This window comes from Sus scrofa, unplaced genomic scaffold (assembly GCF_000003025.6).
Source record: "Sus scrofa isolate TJ Tabasco breed Duroc unplaced genomic scaffold, Sscrofa11.1 Contig2345, whole genome shotgun sequence".
NCBI classification, from domain to species: Eukaryota; Metazoa; Chordata; class Mammalia; order Artiodactyla; family Suidae; genus Sus; species Sus scrofa.
Genome location: NW_018085072.1, coordinates 95,231 through 114,069, shown reverse-complemented (window position 1 = coordinate 114,069; position 18,839 = coordinate 95,231). Strand labels below are relative to the sequence as shown.

At 42.1% G+C, this 18,839-nt stretch overlaps 1 protein-coding gene across 11 annotated transcripts in view; it reads left to right on the top strand.

The window, feature by feature from the left end:
• The window catches only part of FUT10 (fucosyltransferase 10), a 111,962-nt gene that overhangs the window by 2,307 nt on the left and 90,816 nt on the right, over positions 1 to 18,839 (top strand). For 10 of the 11 annotated variants that reach the window (XR_002341171.1, XR_002341170.1, XR_002341172.1 and 7 more), the window contains exons 2-3: positions 8,462 to 8,811; positions 10,877 to 11,171. Coding sequence is in view for 8 of the 11 variants with exons in the window: in XM_021081788.1 (XP_020937447.1) it covers positions 8,608 to 8,811; positions 10,877 to 11,171 (499 nt within the window). In the remaining 3 variants the exon portion in view is untranslated. The remainder of the gene's footprint in view (positions 1 to 8,461; positions 8,812 to 10,876; positions 11,172 to 18,839) is intronic. The other variant, XM_021081790.1, reaches the window with a different exon arrangement.

Genomic DNA, 18,839 nt, shown 5'->3' with positions numbered 1-18,839 from the left:
GGATGAACCTTTGAAGATCTTTTGGTCCTGCCCTTTGTTTTTAGGGATGTGAAGTATTAGCCAGAATTTGTCACAGTTATTTAATCAGTTCCTCACTCATGATTACATAAATGATCAAAGCAGTTGAAAAATTTTAATTCAGATCTTTTTGTCAGGAAGGAAAATTGTTAGAGTAACCAATAAGCCCTTTTTGGAGAAAGAACAGTTACAAAGAACATGTTCCAAGGAAAAAGAGCCCTGTTCTCCAGGAGCTGGCTCAGTTCTCAGTGTGATACAAAATCTTCCCAGTCTTTGGCTCCTTCCTCCATTTAAAAACATTTTTTGGGGGTGGGGGTGCTGCATTTGTGGCATATGGAAGTTTCTGGGCCAGGGGGGTCGAATTGGAGCTGCAGCTGCTGGACTGTGTCACAGCCACAGTAACTCAGGATCAGAGCTGAAGCTGTGACTTACACAGTAGCTTTTGGCAGCCCCGGATCCTTAACCCACTGTGCGAGGCCAGGGATTGAACCCAATCCTCAGGGACACTGTGTTGGGCCTTAAACTGATGAGCCACAGCAGGAACTCCAAAATCTGTTCTTTTTGAGTGCTTCTGTTTGGGGCTTTGTATCAGTCTTTTTATTTAGTTTTTTGTTTGGGTTTGTTTACTTTCTGCACTAAGCAGACCTCCTAAGTAAGATTGTATTAATACTGTATAATTTGTGTGCTTCGGTGTTTGTCTGGAATTTAAGAATATAAGAATTACCTTCAGTGCTACAATAGAAAAGCAAAATTGCTTGTGCTACAACTTCTGTCCTCCTTTTAACCACCCACATTAATCACCAGTGTTGATTCACAGGGCTTCCAGTATCCCTTTCTTTCTCATTATTCTCTATTTGTCTCTCCTGCAGTGTGTTCTTGGTCAAAGAGGATGACCTTCCCAGATAGAAATCTGCAAGGCAGAGCACTCTTTTTTTTTTTTTTTTTTTTTTTTTTTTTTTTGCTTTTTTAGGGCTGTGCCGGTGGCATAGGAGGTTCCCAGGCTAGGGGTCAAATTGGAGCTGTAGCCACTGGCCTATGCCACAGGCCACAGCCACGGCAACTTGGGAACCGAGCCATGTCTACGACCTATGCCACAGCTCATGGTAATGCTGGATCCTTAACCCACTGAGCAAGGCCAGGGATCAAACCTGCAACCTCATGGTTACTAGTCAGATTTGTTTCTGCTGGGCCACAAGGGGAACTTCAGAACACTCTTTACTTAAAAATAAATACTCAACAAAATATGAAGTCCATTAGAAAAGAGTGATGAACACATTAATACAAATAAATGTGAATAAAGAAAACTGAATGAAAGCGGAAACTGTGGAACCATCACACCATGCTCGTCAGGTGTCAAAGGGATATTCAGGGGGCTAAGGAAATCTTCTGCAAATTAACAACCTTAGTCAACTGTTTATAATGTTCAGTGGTTGTTTTATATGCACCCAATAAATAAGCTTTAGAGAGTTCCCTAAAATCCCCAGCATTGTCTCCACTGCTGTGATAGAAACAAGCACAGTGTATGGGTCTAGATCTCCTGTCTTGGTGCTGGGGAGGAGTAAGGCCCCTAAAGCAGGTAGCCTTGAAAGTCCAGGAGAGGAGTTTCTGTTGTGGCTCAGCAGGTTAAGAACCTGACATAATGTCCATGAGGATGAGGGTTCAATCCCTGGCCTCACTCAAAGGGTTAAGGATTTGGCGTTACCACAGACAGCACAGGCTGCAGAAGTAGCTTGGATCTGTGGCTGTGGTGTAGGCCAGCAGCTGCAGCTCTGAATTGACCCCTAGCGTGGGAACTTCTGTATGTTGCAAGTGCAGCCTTAAAAAGGAAAAAAAAAAAAAAAAAAAAGGAAGGAAGAAAACCCAGGAGAATGGCTGGGAGAGTGAAAGAGGTTTGGATGTCATAGGTAGGGACCAGAGCCTAGAACAGGAGCTGAATTCCAGGAACAGCCAGGACAACCATAGGTGTGGCAGAAGCTAAGGAAGTAGGGTGGGGTCCAGGAAATCTTGTTTTTCTGAGCTGATGAGTTTGATCTTTATCTGGAAATCTTTGGGAAGCCATTGATGGATTTTAATCAGAAGAGAGACATCCAGTCTTGCATTCCAACAACATTCTCTACAGCTGAGTGGAGGGTGCTAATGGATCATACTGGTAGAAATCCCAGTTATGGGGCTTTTGGCGTCACCAAGTAGGAATGGATGAGGAGTGTTAGTGAGGACAAGTAGATGGAAGGAGTGAGTTAAAAATTGCCTAGAGAGTTGTCCAGAGCCCCTTAGAACTTCCCATCTGCTGGCAACTTGTCTATCTTTCCCAGGATAGCAGCCCCCATTCAAGGGATGCTCTGAGGATTTATACATTATAAAATGAAAACATCTTGAGAGAGTCTGCCTATTTGAGAAATTGTACTTAAATGAGTAATTTAAGTTTGGTAATTATATTCCTTTGAAAGGCTTTCCCTTGTATAACCAACCTTCAACTCAGTTAAGGCAGTGGCTTATTAACCCAGATGTCTAGATGAGAGATGATCCAAGGAGACTTTTCAGAGCTTGGGTTGGTTTCTCATTTTACAGCCAGAGGCTCAGGCAGGAATCATCTTAGTCCCAGGTCTGAGACCTGCACCTTGGACTGGCCCTTAGGCTGACATTTGAAGTTGGAATCTTTAGGCTGCCCATTCACTCTGAGATATTCTGTCTCTCTTCTGTATTGAAGTTATTTGGGAATGAAAGTGTTGCTGGTTTGGATGGAATAGCACTTGCAGGAGTAAGAGGTTGTCACACTCAGCTCCATACCCCTTTTTGAGCAGCAGATGGCCAGCCCCAGGCAGTGCCCATAGCCGTACCAGGCTTTTCAGGAGCTCAGCACTTGGGTCAAAAGGGTTAGTTAGCGAGTCCATTTCAGATGTTATCTACACGGTTCTCTGAACACACACACTGCTTCAGCCTGGGAAGGAGTATTCTGGGGCACTGGTCTTGGAGGACTCTGAGATTCACCCTGGGGGCAATGATGAAACAGAAGGGAGCTTTCTTCTTGGAGTCCCATTGTATTGGTGCTTATTGTCCTTCACAGTGCCTTCTGCAAGCTTGTTTGTCCCATCAGTCAGGGAACTGCTGATTTGATGGCAACTCCTGGGTAATTAATGCCATATGTTGGTTAGATTGACATACCCCAAGGCCTGGTTAATTGCTGCATGTTATAAATCATAATACCAGCTACACTAGCTAGTTCTATTCTTTAGTAGTGGGTATTTAACCACAGCTCAATCCTTGAGACCTATTATGTACTTCAGGCTTGGGAAATATAAACTAAATTGAGATTCTTTGGATGGAAGAGAATCTGTAACCCTAAATTCTTTTGTCATAATTTGTACAGCTGTGTAAAGACTTACAAAGGCCCGAGGACAGGCCCGAGCTACGTAGTAGCTCTAAAAATATCCCAGACTATGTCCTCAAACTCTCTCTCCATCTTTAGTTTTCCTTTATTTCTGACTCTTTTGTACTGTTAACAAGCCGTCAGTGTTTTCCCCTTCTTTTTCTTTTCCACTGATCTGGGAGGCAGGTGACCTGATTTCTAGACCCATGTCGGCTTGGGTAAATGAAGTAAACTATGAGCTTGGGTAAATGAAGTGAACTTACCGAGGGTCAATTTCTTATTTGTGGGAACTGAGAATAATGATAACTACCTTGCCTAACTTTACAAAGTGGTTAGTCAGTAAGACTGAATGGAGTGATACATCAAAAAGTCTTCTGAAAATGATTTAGCTTTGTACCCATTTAAAGTGGTCATATTATTTCATTACCTAATCTGGGTTACATTAATTATAGTTATAGTAGATTGCTTTTGCATATAAAATGAAAATTTAATAATCTTTCTGTTATAAAAGGGAAAGAAATGATGAGAGTTAACATTTATTCTTTACTGTGAAGAAACTGAGACTTAGAAAGATTGAGCACTTTGTCCAAATTTATATTACATATAAATGACAGAGCCAGGATTGGGGCCCAAAGTGCTCACTCCTCATTTGATGTGGTTAATAGCTACTAGCATCTATTGAGTAGAAGGAAAGGTGCTTTTCAGGTTCTTATGGATTTTTATTACTTTTTTCTCTGGTACATCATCTGATGGAGAGCTCTTGTACACAAGGTTTTTTTCTGTGATTTAGGCAGATAAGCTGTGAGTGTTAGGATTATCTGGTGGGAATTTTATAGCTTTAGTATTAAAAAATACAAAAAGGATGCATGAACTTAGGAATCTGACTATTTTCTGGTTGTAGTACTTATCAAAGTTACAGTCTTGGGCAAGTTTCTTTACTTCCTCCCAATGAAGTTTTCTCACCCTTTAAAATGAAGATAGTAGTTGCTGCTTCATGAGCTGTTGGGCAGATTGAATGAGCTCATGCCTGCTGAGTATTAAGGAAGGGTCATTGTAGGTCACTCAACAAATATTAGTGATCTCCTTTTCTTTGGCAAACTGAGTTTCTCCTTTTGAAATTCCAGTTGATCAGACAGCAACATACTTTATATGAATTCAACTTCATTTTTCACTTAAAGCTATAATAAAAAAATAATAATATTTAAAAAATGAGGCTAGCAAACATTTATTGGAAATTCATTATGTGTCAGGCTCTGAAATAAGTGTTTTGCCAGTTTTATCTCATAGAATTCTTACAGTAACTCTCAGATTAGGCACTCTCTGGGACTTGAATTGTGAAGAGGCTGAAGAGTTGAGAGTTGAATCCTGGCAGGCTGACTCTCCAGCCCATTCTCCTCATCACAGCGGATTGTGGGTCTTCCGCGGATGAAAGAAGAAAAATGCACTTTTGGCTGTTTATGAGACCAAGAGTCATTTTGTTGCTGAGGGAGAAAAATAGCCTGAACTTAAAAATAAATCAAGGGTCAGAGCTCATGCTAATGCACAGTGGGATTGGAAGCATCTTGGGAGCACTGAGATGCAGGTTCATTCCCTGGCATGGCACAGTGAGTTAGGGATCTGGCATTGCCCCAGATGTGGCTTAGGTCCAGACTGTGGCTCAGATCTATCTCTGGCCTGGGAGCTCCATATGCTTCAGGGTGGCCAAAAAAACAAAAGCAAAAAACAGTACCTTTGAAAATTACACCCCCTCAAATTTAAATACTTAGGAATAAACCTACCAAGGAGGTGAAAAACTTATATGCTGAGAACTATAAAACAGTAATCAAGGAAATTAAAGAGGATTCAAAGAAATGGAAAGATATCCCATGCTCCTGAATTGCAAAAATTAATATTGTTAAAATGTCCATACTACCCAAGCAATCTACAGATTTAATGTCATCCGTATGAAATTATGCATGACATTTTTCACAGAACTTGAACAAATAATTTAAAAATGTATATGGAACCATAAAAGACCCAGAATTGCCAAAGCAATCCTGAGGAAAAAACAAACAAACAGGAGGCATAACTCTTCCAGATTTCAGACAATATTGCAAAGCCATAGTCATCAAGACAGTGTAGTACTAGTACAAAAACAGACATACTGATCAATGGAACAGAAGAGAGAGGCCAGATATTTCTGGCCAGACACCTACGATCAATTGACCTTTGACAAAGGAGGCAAGAATATAAAATGGGGGAGTTCCCTTTGTGGCTCAGTGGAAATTAATCTGACTAGTACCCAGGAAGATTTGGCTTCAATCCCTGGCCTTACTCAGTGGGTCAAGGATCTGGTGTTGTGGTGAGCTGTGGTGTAGGTTGCAGACTTACCTTGGATACCGCATTGCTGTGGCTGTGGTGTAGCCAGCAGCTGTAACTCTAATTTGACCCCCAGCCTGGGAACTTCCATGTGCCATGGGTTTGGCCCTAAAAAGCAGAAAAAAAAAAAAAAAAAAGAACATAAAATGGGAAAAAGACAGCCTCCCAGCCAGTGATGATGGGGAAACTGGACAGCTGCATGGAAATCAGTGAAACTAGAACATACCCCTACACCATAGCAAAGGAAACCATTAAAAAAAAAAAAAAAAAAAAAAAAAAAAGGACAATCTATGGAATTGGAGAAAATAGTTGCAAACCATGCACCTGACAAGGGCTTAATCTCCAAAATAAACAAACAACTCATACAACTCAACAACAAAAAAACAAACAGCCCATTTGAAAAATGGGCAGAAGACCTAAATAGATATTTCTCCAAAGGAGACCTACAGATGGCCAGCAGGCATGTGAAAAAATGCTCAACATCACTAATTATTAGAGAAATGGAAATCAAAACTACAATGAGGTACCACCTTACATGGATCAGAATGGCCATCATTAACAAGTCAACAAATAACAAATGCTGGAGAAGGTGTGGAGAAAAGGTAACCCTCTTATACTGCTGGCGGGAATGTAAATTGGTACAACCACTATGCAAAACAGTATGGAGGTACTGCAGAAAACTAAATATAGAGCCACCATATTATCTAGCAATCCCACTCCTGGGCATATATCAAAACAAAACTACAATTCAAAAAGATACATGCATTCCTATGTTCATAGCAGCACTATTTACAATAGCCAAGACATGGAAACGTCGTAAATGTCCATAAACAGATGAATGGGTTAAGAAGATGTGGTACATATACACAGTGGAATACTATTCAGCCATAAAAAGGATGAAATCATGCCATTTGCAGTAACATGGATAGACCTAGAGATTCTCATACTAAGTGAAGTGAGTCAGAAAGAGAAAGATAAATACCATATGATATCACTTACATGTGGATTCTAAAATATGGCACAAATGAACCTATCTACAAAACAGAAACAGACTCATGGACATAGAGAATAGACTTGTGGTTGCCAAGGTGGGGGGAAGGAGTGGGATGGACTGGGAGTTTGAGATTAGCAGATGCAAACTACTACATTTAGAATGGATAAGCAATGAGGTCCTGCTGTCTAGCACAGGGAACTATATCCAGTCTCTTGGGATAGACCATGATGAAAGATAATATAAGAAAGGGAATGTGTATATATGTATGACTGGGTCACGTTGTTGTATGTCAGAAATTGGCACAACATCATAAATCAACCATACTTTAATTAAAAAATTAATATAAATTACCAAAAAATAAAAGCGTTAATAGCAAAAAAAAAAAAAAAAAAATTAAGGTAGGTGCATGAGGGGGGAGCACACCTTTAAGACCAAAGTTTTCAACCAGAATTATATGTCATTTTTATATTTCTCATTGTATCTTTAATTCCATATTTGAAGGGTATGCAATCAGATGTCAGGATCAGGTCCCTGGAGTGCTCCCTTCCTCTGGAATGTTGCACTACTCTGAACTCCACATGTCATTAGCTCAAGGCATTTGAATTCATAGAACCCTGGGAGTGAGAGGCATTCTCTGGGACTTTTTAGTTCGTTTAGGAAAATTTGGGGGAGTTCCCTTTGTGGCTCAGCAGAAACATACCTGACTAGTATCCATGAGGATGCAGGTTCCATCCCTGGCCTCGCTCAGTGGGTTGGGGATCTGGCATTACTGTGTGCTGTGGTGTAGGTTGAAGATGTGGCTCCTATCCTGTGTTGCTGTGGCTATGGGATAGGCCAGCAGTGGTAGCTCTGATTTGACCCCTAGCCTGGGAACTTCCATATGCCATGGGTATGGCCCTAAAAAGACCAAAAAAAAAAAAAAAAAAAAAAGGAAAAGATAATCCATTTTGTACAGTTGGAAATCTTATTTCAGGATATCCAGAGAATCATGTTGTCCACAAAACTCACTACTTTTTCTACAGTTGCCGGCCTATGCCACAGCCACAGCAACACCAGATTGGAACCGCATCTGAGACCTATACCACAGCTCACGGCAACACCGGATCCCCAACCCACTGGGTGAGGCCAGGGGTCGAACCCACATCCTAATGGATGCTTGTTGGATTCATTTCTGCTGAGCCACAGTGGAACTCCAAAACCCACTACTTTAGTGCACTTGCCATAAAAGTCTAAACAGATAAATCAGTAGCCTAAATCCCTGATGTTATGGCTACAGTTTTCCTTGGGGGGAACTGGGGTCAGTTGATCATTTTCCATTTTTGATCAGTGCTCGAAACTTTTGTTTTTTCTCTAGTTTTTGCATTAGTGGGTGGGCAGTCCTAGTAATTTTTGCTCCACTTCTCTGCTCTTTTGGAACTTCGGCAGAAGGAAGTGATTTTATTTCAGTTACCTTTGAAATTCAAATCTGATAGTAGAGAAAATTAACTGAAAGTACCCTTTTAATTTAGGGACCTGAGTGTAGATCTGCTCTGATGGGCTCTGTGACCTTGAACAAGTAGTTCATCTCTCTGGTTGTGGCTTCCTCATCTTTATGTGAAGTATTAGGTTTACATGATCTCAGAGGTTCCTTTTAGTTTTTAAGCTTTAGGTTTCTACACGGTAACCCTGCAAGATTATGTTTATGGAATCTGTGCCATGGCTGAAATAGTGTTCATTCGTTACAGATTTTTTTGATGCTGTTTGGCTTAAGGAATCTCCAGCTGCTCTGATGATAGCTTAAGAAGACTGTGTGCTGTTCCCTTTCAATGCCAGGCCTGGCCTGCTCAGACCTTGGATCTCTGTCCTTCATGGAGACAGGGTCCCAGCAGGAATGGCAGAGGAGCAAATTGGCACCCAGATGGTTCCTCCACGTGAAGGTGCCTTGTGCTGCGGGCCAGCTCAGGAGCACCTGGTAACCAGGCTGCCCCCTGCCAGTCACCCGGGGCAGGGCAGCATGGTTCGGATACGGAGGAAGAAGCTTTTGGCATCTTGCCTGTGCGTCTCAGCTACGGTCTTTCTGCTCGTCACGCTCCAGGTACCAAGAATTTGGGTTGAGTACTGTTAATTCCTGGACCTTTGCCCCCACCCCCACCCCTATTCTCTGAGAGTGCTTTACTTTTTGCCTTATCTCCCAGGATAAAAAATTTCTATCTAAGGCAGGGAAAGTGCTTCTTCTTCTTTTTTTTTTTTAAACAGATGAAGCAGTTTTAGTGAGTGGGTGTGTCAGGTAGAAACAAAATCAGTGAGGGGATCATTTGTGACTTTTTTTCTATGGCCACACCCACAGCATATGGAAGTTCCTGGGCCAGGGGTCGAATCAGAGCTGCATCTGCAGGCCTATACCACAGCCACAGCAACACCAGATCCGAGTCACATCTGTGACCTATGCTGCAACTTGCAGCAACGCTGGATCCTTAACCTACTGAGTGAGTCCAGGAATTGAACTCACGTCCTCGTGGACACTGTATTGGGTTCTTAAGCCACCGAGCCCCAGTGGGAACTCCTCATTTGTGACTCTTGCAGGGCCCTGGTTTTAGAGGAGCAGAAGGTGGAATTCCGTCCATCTTATTGGGTCAGAATTAGATGGCTTCTTCCAAGTCCCCATCGTCATCATCCCTTCTGAAAGGTGGCATTCTGCAAGTATCAGGGACTGTTCTGAGGACAACCTAGTCTGTTGTGGAAAACACAAATACCTGCAATTAATACATTTGTCTATTGGGGGAGTGAAGTGAAACATTTCTTCAGTTCTCATATTTATGTCATTTAGTTGGTTATTCTGAACTTGCTGATTTCCAATTAAAATAAGAATTTCACAATGATGGTGAAAATGTAGATATGAGTTCACCTATCTTGGCCCCCACTCAGGTACCACTGTCCATTTTAACATCCCAAAGGGCTTTTTTTTTTTTCTTTTTTTCTTTTTAGGGCCACACCCATGGCATATGGAAATTCCCAGACTAGGGGTTGAATCGGAGCTCCAGATGCCAGCCTACACCACAGCCACAGCAACTCGGGATCTGAGCCTTGTCTGTGACCTACACCACAGCTCACTGCCATGCCAGATCTTCCTACTGAGTGAGACGAGGGATCAAACCCACATTCTCATGGATACTATTCAGGTTTGTTTCTGTTGAGCCACAACAGGAGCTCCATTATTATTATTATTATTTTTCTTTTTTTGCCTTTTTCGGGGTCGCTCCCATGGCACATGGAGGTTCCTAGGTTAGGGGTCAAATTGGAGCTGTAGCTGCCGGCCTATGCCACACCACAGCAACGCAGGATCCAAGCCTTGTTTGTGACCTACACCACAGCTCACAGCAACGCTGGATCCTTAACCCACTGAGCGAGGCCAGGGATCCAACCTGCATCCTCATGGATACTAGTCAGATTCGTTTCCGCAGAGCCACAGCAGGAACTCCCTCCACTATTTTTTTTTTTTTTTTAACACTGTGAAATGAAAAAATCACATTGTGGATCCTGTATTAGTTTTCTAGGGCTGCTATAATAAAGTACCAAAGACTGGGTGACTTACCCAACAGAAATTAATTTTCTCACAGTTCTGGAGGCTAGCAGTCCAAGATTAAAGTGACCACAAGCAGGGTTGTTTCTTCCGAGGCCTCCCTCCTTGGTCTGTGGGTGGTTGTCTTCTCCCTGTGTCTTCACACGGTCCTCTTCATGTATTTGTCTGTCTTTATTTTTGGTGGCGCCCAGGACCTATGGAAATTCCTGGGCCTGGGATCAATTCTGAGTTACAGCAGTAACGCAAACTGCTGTAGTGACAATATTGGATCCTTAAGCTGCTGTGCCGCAATGGAACGCCTGTACTTGTCTGTATCTTAATCGCCTTTCCGGCGCTGCAGAGACACCACCATTGCGTTACAGTGGGAACTTCCCTGCTGACACCTTGATTTTAGACCAGAGACCATTTCAGATTTCTCACCTCCAGACCTGTATGATAATAACATGCATCTTTTTAAGTTGCTAAGTTTGTAATCATTTGTTATGGTAGCAATAGAAAACTAATAAGCTAAGTCATTAAGATGAATGGGAGATGAGTAGAAGGAAATAGTCTGACAGTGGTAATGTTTGTCATCTTTTAGGTAGTAGTTGAGCTGGGAAAATTTGAAGGGAAGAACTTTAAAAATTCAAATTTGAAAGATGGATATGCAGAAATGGAAAAAGAGCCTGTACCTCTCCATCCGTTCCTCAAGAGAGAAGGACTCAGCCTGAATAAGAAAAACACACTGGCAGCTGATAGCTACCCCATCATGCTCTGGTGGTCCCCACTGACTGGGGAGACTGGCAGGCTCGGCCAGTGTGGGCTGGATGCTTGCTTCTTCACCATCAACCGGACCTACCTCCATCATCAGAGGACCAAAGCGCTCCTCTTCTATGGTAAGTAGGGCTTTCACCTTTCTCCCCTGGTTTGCAGACACCCTGTTCAAAGCTGTTACTGCTTTCCTCCCGAGGAAGAGATGGTGGGGCCCTCCCTGAAAGCACTTTAACAGCCCAGTTTCCTTCACGCTTGCTCTGTGGAAGGCCCGTGGAAGGCCTGAGCAGTGAGCAAATACAATAAATAAGCAAGCTCCACCCATGGAGGCATGGTTAGCTGGGCCACTTCTATTTATGGAAAAGAGCTATTTTCTTCCTCACCTTTTCACATTTAGGCACTATGCTTACTGAATTTGGTATTTAGGAATTGGCTGTTGATTATACTGCTGATGTCAGTTTAGAATGTCACCTGTGATAATAGCCCGGAGATTTTGATCACCAAAACAGATGTTTAGTTGGACGTAAGTGCAGCACAATGTTCTTTATTTATTTCACTCGCAAGAAATCAAAGTGAAAAGATGGTTCAGCATTGCCGGGGTCCAGCCCCAGCAGCCAGGAGACGACGAACAGGAGGAGGGGCTACAAACAGGCGAGGAAAGAATTGGAGCCAACTCCCTCAGCAAGTGCTGCAGATGACCCAATTTATTAAATGAAAAGCATCAGTTTTTATACCATATCACAATCAGGTTTCGTATAAGATTTGACATTAACATTTGATTTAAAGCCCTTTTGTTCCCTCCACCTGAGATACAAAAAAAAAGGTTAGTTAAAACATGTTCCTTTCAACTTTAGATTTTCCTTCAAGATTATAAACTTAAAGTTTCACACCGTATTTTTCTTAAAAGGTCAACAACAGTAGCTATTCTATTCTGTATTAAGAACAAAGCTTTAATAAGTAATAAACTATGATACCTAACATTCTTTAACTAAAGGTGTATGTAGTTAACAAAACGCATGAAAGCCTTGGGCTCATGACATTCTTAAAACTACGATTTATTTGGCACCAGCAAGCTAAGCATTTAACCTATTGTGCTGATTTACGTAAGTTCCAAACCACCAATTTCAATAGAAAGGAGTATTATACCCAAAAATTAACAAATGCCCCCACAAGGGATGAAAGTTACAGGTGACACTGTTATTTGATAAAAAATATATCTATTATAGAAATAGCAATTTATAGGCCAAACAACATTTTTCCCAGCCCCAAACTTCTTTTTAAGTAAAGGGACTGAAATCATAAGTTCCCTCTGTATACTCTCACAAAATAGGTGCCATAAATTGTTACTCCAAAACAAAGGCTTTTTCCATTACATTGTTTAAATAACTTCATTCTGTTTTGGTTCAAGTGTTTTACGTACCCAGGGCAAATCTTTAGCATAAGAAAGCTGTGAATAGAGATAGAAAAGGAAAGATAAACACAGAAAAATAGATTAACATATTTTTTAGGGGATATCATTTTTATTTTCCTGGAGCCGATGTCTTTCAAGGGATTGCTCTGCAATCCTTCTTCTTTCTTCAGCTTGTCTGTAGCTCTGCTAACCAGACAAGCCTCACGCATCCGCAATCCTTCTTCTTTCTTCAGCTTGTCTGTAGCTCTGCTAACCAGACAAGCCTTATGCAGGTGCCGACTGTGGCTTTGCTTTCTTTACTGGAGCAGCCTTATGGCTCCCGACACAGCATCAGCTTTCAAGAGCAAGTTGGTATTCATCACTTCCTGAGGCTGATTATATGTCATGCTGGGATTGAAGGGCAGCCAAACCCAGCCAGGTGGGGGAAGTGAGATGCCAGCAGCTGCTGGAAATATGGAGCTCCTGGGTGCAGAGTGAGGGGGGCAGAGGAGTGCAGATTAGCACTCTCCACCAAGGATTGGTTAAGTTTAATCACTTAAGTTAGAAAGTCAGTGAAAGAAAATCTGCTTTTGAGTGGTATGAATATGTGTGTGTGTGTGTCAATGTGTCTAAGTGCAGTAGTAGCAGGACTGAGACTGGGATGTAGAGCTGAGTCATCCTCAGTGTTCTACCTCAGAGCAATTTCAATAAAGCACAAAGTGGGCTCAGCAGGAGTCAGGTGGTATATGTGCCCCGCCTTTGGTCAGGGCTGCAGAGCAATAGACGTTAGTGCCTGGTGCAGGTAGGGAGTCAGAGGAGTTCCACATGTGATGGAGCCCAGATCCTCCAAGGCCCACAGATGTCCGCATCCACTTGCTTTCCTTCTCTGCTTTGTAGGGTATCAGCATAGATTTATGCAGCCACGCTGTTTGCACAGGGCCACACTGGCAGCTAATTGTTCTGAGGGGCGAACAACCACCTGAGTCTGAATTGCATCAAATGCTTATTTTGTACATCACTTGATTTCAGGTCCCACTGAAGGTGTGATGTAACATATGGAATTGCATCATGATACCTTTCCAAAATCCAAAGGATTCTGGATTCTGAAACACAAAGCTCTGAGAGTTCAGATAAGGGGTTATAATCCTCTAGGGGTGTTTTGAGATGAATAAACATTAAATGTATGAATATAATTTCCCAAATTTTAGCAGAAGCCCCTAGACGTATTTCAGTTAGACACAGAAAAGCATAGACAGGGTAATGGGTATTTGTGTACTTACTACATAGTTTACAAAATAAAATTTACAAGTAAAATTGAAAGCGTCTCTGAGCCCCGACCTGACCCCATCCCATTTCCTTCCCTTCTACCCCAGAGGGAGTCATGACCCTGAGGTTGGGGTGTGTGTGTGTGTACATACTTGATAACATAAATGGCATATGTTATTTTGTATGTTTTAAAAATTACGTAGGAGTTCCCATTTGGCTCAGTGGTTAAGAACCCAACTAGTAGCTTTGAGGATGTGGGTTTGATCCCTGGCCTCGCTCAGTGGGTTAAGGATATGCCGATGCCCTGAGCTGTGGTGTAGGTCACAGATGAGGCTCAGATCCCTAGTTGCTGTGGCTGTGGTATAGGCCAGCAGCTGCAGCTCTGATTTGACCTGTAGCTTGAGAACTTTCATATGCTGCAGGTATGGCCATAAAGAAAAAAATTAACATAAATATATGATAGGTTAACATTCTATCTGTAACTTACTTTTTCTCTTACATGGTTTTTAAAGTTCATCAATGTTGGGTGCTTATACCTCCAGTTCACCCATTTTACCGTCAGGTAGAATGTCATTGTATTTATACAGCACACTTCATTTAACTATTTTCCTCTTGTTGGACATTTAGGTTGTTTAAAAAAAAACCTGCCTATGGCAAAAAATGCTACAATAAACAATCCATGTGAGATTTCATGAGATTTCATACCTAGTAGTAGAATTAGAATTTATGTTTACTAGGTATTTCCAAACCTATATCCAAAGTGATTGTATCATGGTCGCTGTCTTTTTAACATTTAAACTAAAAAAACCTTTTTAACATGTTATGCATGCACGTACAGCTCCTGTATTTCCAGGTAACACACTTAGATTGTGACTTCTAGATTTTTCAGTTTTAGGCATTATATGTTTTATATTATATATATATATACATATATATATATAATATAATATCATATGTTGATTCTTACTGTGGAAGAATCTAACTCTGCTTCCTCACTTCTGCCCACACCCCACCACTCCTTTCTCAGCCCCATGTTCTTCCCCCAAGTTGTATCATCGTTATAGATAGACTAATATCAAGTTTTTACCTCATTTTGTGGTCACAGTGAGCCATATACTAGACTGAGATTTCTTTTCCTGCACAAATTATTTTCCTTGGAGTAGCACCAGTTATTCTTGAAGTAGTGTCTCCTGTATTCCTGTCCTGTCCAGTTAGAGCCACTATTCTTTCTGCCTGGGCCCAGCTGCCCTCCTAGCTTCCCAACACTCCAGGGATTCCCTGTACTTCACTCTTATGTTGGAGTTTCTGTTTCTTTTTTTCTATTTTTTTTTTTTGGCTGCACCTGAGGCATGTGGAAGTTCCTAGGCCAGGAATCAAACCTATGCAACAGCAGTGACCTGGGCCACTGCAGTGACAACACCAGATCCATAACCTGCTGCAGCTCAAGCGAACTCTTAGAGTGTCTGTTTCTATTATGCCTTGTCTTCCTCCTTCTTGGTTTATGTTTTTTTTTTTTTTTTTTTTTTGCTGCTGCTGCATGTAGCAACTTGATGTGGGATCTCAGTTCCCAGACCAGGGGTTGAACCCGAGCTGCATCAGGGAAAGTGTCGAGTGCTAACCGCTCGACTACCAGGGAACCCTCCTGGTTTATGTCTTTATTTCAGTGTGTTCTGAGAAAGGTTCACGGAAAGTAGGTTTTTAGAGACTTTGGATGGCCAGGGATGTGCTTATTCTACCTTTACTTTCTCTGGTGGTTTGCTCAGCATAGAATTCTAGGTTGGGGAGTTCCCGTCATGGCGCAGTGGTTAACGAATCTGACTAGGAACCATGAGGTTGCGGGTTCGATCCCTGCCCTTGCTCAGTGGGTTAACGATCCGGCGTTGCCGTGAGCTGTGGTGTAGGTTGCAGACGCGGCTCGGATCCCGAGTTGCTGTGGCTCTGGCGTAGGCCGGTGGCTACAGCTCCGATTCAACCCCTAGCCTGGGAATCTCCATATGCCGCGAGAGCGGCCCAAGAAATAGCAACAATAACAACAACAACAAAGACAAAAGACAAAAAAAAAAAAAAAAAAAAGAATTCTAGGTTGGAAATTCTTTTCTATTTAAGACATTTCCCTCACTGTCTTCTAGCTTCCAGTATCACTGCTGAGGAATTCAGAGGTATTGTGATTTACCATTCTTTGCATGTAGTGTACTATTTTTGTTCCCCTCTCCCTCTTCTGGAAAAATACAGAACCTTTGCTTTTTGACCAGTTTGGAAATTCAGTTATGATTGTTTTGATGTTTGTCTCTTTCCTTCTCTTGAGGTGGGCACTCAAATATCTGGTTGCCGGGAAGCCTACAAAGCTGTATTTACTTGGAGACTCTTTAAGGAATTGCAGACCTGCAGGGCCTGCGCTTAATTTTATCAGCACAGTGAAGCTCATTTCTTCTCTCAGGGATGGACTTGCCTCCCATCAAATTCCCGGGAGACTGATGTCAGCCAGCATGCTCTGCTTTGCTTTTCCTATCTCAGATTTTGTTACCATCCAGCTCCCTAAACTGTCACTGACTCCACTGAGAACTGAATATATGCCATTTTTATTGCCCTGGCACTTTAGGCTCTCTGTAATCTGATTCAGGCCTGCCTTCTAAACTTAACTCCTGTGATTATATCAGCTAAACCTTATGTTCAGAAATCAAACTGGAATGGTCACCATTCGAGGCACACGCCACAGATGTTCCTAACTTCATACCATTGTTCATTCAATTTCTCTGTCCTGGAGTGTCCTTTTTATCTGTCCTGTCAAAATAATCTGCTGGACACTGACCATGTGTTTGGCAATGTGGAGAAACAGTAGTTTCTGATGTCAGATGTTACAATCGTGAGACACAGGTATTACCCAACTGCCATGCAGGCCTAAAGGCTGGGTTTACCATGGGGGAATGTCAGTGTGTCTCGTGGGACTTCAAAGAAGGGAGAGAGCACATGTGATTGGAAGGATCAGGAAGGGCTTCGTAAGGTTGCCTTCATAAAACTGGGGAGATTTGAAGTGAGCCTTGAAGAATAATGGAATTATGTTGGGATTTTATTGTTATTAATTATTAATTAATTATTACTATGTTGGGATTGGAAGACATTTTCGCATGAAAAACAGCCTGAATAGGTGTGTAGCGGTAGAAAATTATGGGTAGTAGCTAAGGTATAGCAAGGGGATTGGTTGGCTATAGTATAGTTTCATGTAAAAGAGAGGTCAAGATTGAAGGATATTTTGGGACCAGAGCATGGAGAATCTTTAACATTGACTTAAGATTTTGCATCATGTTAGAGGATAAAGTTAGGGAGCCAGTGAAAATTGAATGGCCTTTTAAAAACCAATTCAAATATAACACCTGTGAACCCTCCCTGATTCCCCTATGTTAGATGTGGCCTCTCTTCTCTGAATGTCCGTGGGCATTTTATCGTTTATGCCAGTTAATTGAGCATCTGCTGTATGTCAGGCACAATGCCAGTCATGAGGAATACAGGAGATAAATAAGGTAACTGGCATTTGATTTTGTCCTATATCATTTCTTCTCTGTTAGACTATGAAGTTCTTTTTTTTTTTTTTCTTGTCTTTTTGCCTTTTCTAGGGCCGCTCCCGTGGCATATGGAGGTTCCCAGGCCAGGGGTCTAATCAGAGCTGTAGCCACCGGCCTACACCAGAGCACAGCAACGCAGGATCCGAGCTGTGTCTGTAGCCTACACCACAGCTCACCGCAACACCGGATGCTTAACCCAGAGTAAGGCCAGGGACTGAACCTGCAACCTCACTGTTCCTAGTGAGATTCGTTAACCACTGCGCCACGAAGGGAACTCATAGACTATGAAGTTCTTGATGACAGGGCAACATCACTTCATCTTGTTCCTCTTCCACCCCCTGTTCAAGCACAGTGCCTTTACCAAAGTCCACTAGATAAATCCTGCTCAAGTACAGACTGCAAACCAAAATGTATCTGCATTATGACATTAATTGCAAATAGTGAGTATGATGGTGATGTCTACACCAATGGAGTTAGATTAATGCTATGCATGTCATTTTATTTTATTTATTTTTTAATCTTTTTGTCATTTTAGGGCCACACCCGTGGCATATGGAGGTTCCCAGCTAGGGGTCTAATCAGAGCTACAGCTGCTGGCCTACGCCAGAGCCACAGCACCACCAGATCCGAGCCGAGTCTACAACCTACACCATAGCTCATGGCAACGCCGGATTCTTAACCCACTGAGTGAGGCTGGGGATCAAACCCGCAACCTCATGGTTCCTACTTGGATTCGTTTCTGCTGCACCATGACAGGAACTCCACATGCATGTCATTTATAAACAAAACTAGTTTTCAGTTAAAAAAAACCAACATGTGAACAATGTTCAGGACATGTCGACAGAGACTCAGAGCCATAAAAGACCTGGGAGTCTAATCTTTTCTTGGTGAAGGTGAGAGACCGGGGCTCAGGAAAGTTAGAGATGTGCTGAGATTGCACAGGGGTTGGCAGTGAGGTTGGGTGAAGAACCAAGGTGGCCTGACCCTGACACCTGGTCCAGTGCTCTTTCTCCCAAACCTTATTGGAATGTACACTCATGACTGTAATTAAACCTGGACATTTGGATTTTGGAATTGCTTGCAGTGGAATTGCAGTGGATTTGGGAATTACTTGCTAGGGATTGCAGCATATGGTTTTTAACAAACCAAATTAGAAGTTCAGTTCATTAACAAGATCTGGTGAGGAAAATAGAGTTAAGGCAAAATGCACTTTTCTGTCGGGAGATCCCATATTCTAATTAAGTAGGTCACTTCCAACTGAGACAGGACTCTGGTGCACCAGGTTTGACAAAGAAAAGACAGGAAAATGATTCAAGCATCAAAGCTGACCTAATTAATAGATACGGAAACTCAGAGGATTACATGACCTTGAAGCTTTTGTGAAGTAGAATATTTTTTACTTTGTTTCCTTTGTAGTTCATTTACTTAATATAAACACGTTTCTGGAGGTAATAGTTAAAAGACTCACTGAGGAATACAGTGAATTCTCTGTCTGGTTTGAGTCATTTGAGAAATGTGAATCTTCACCTATACCAACCATTCTCTGAAACACAAACTAAGCAGTCACAAATGAATAA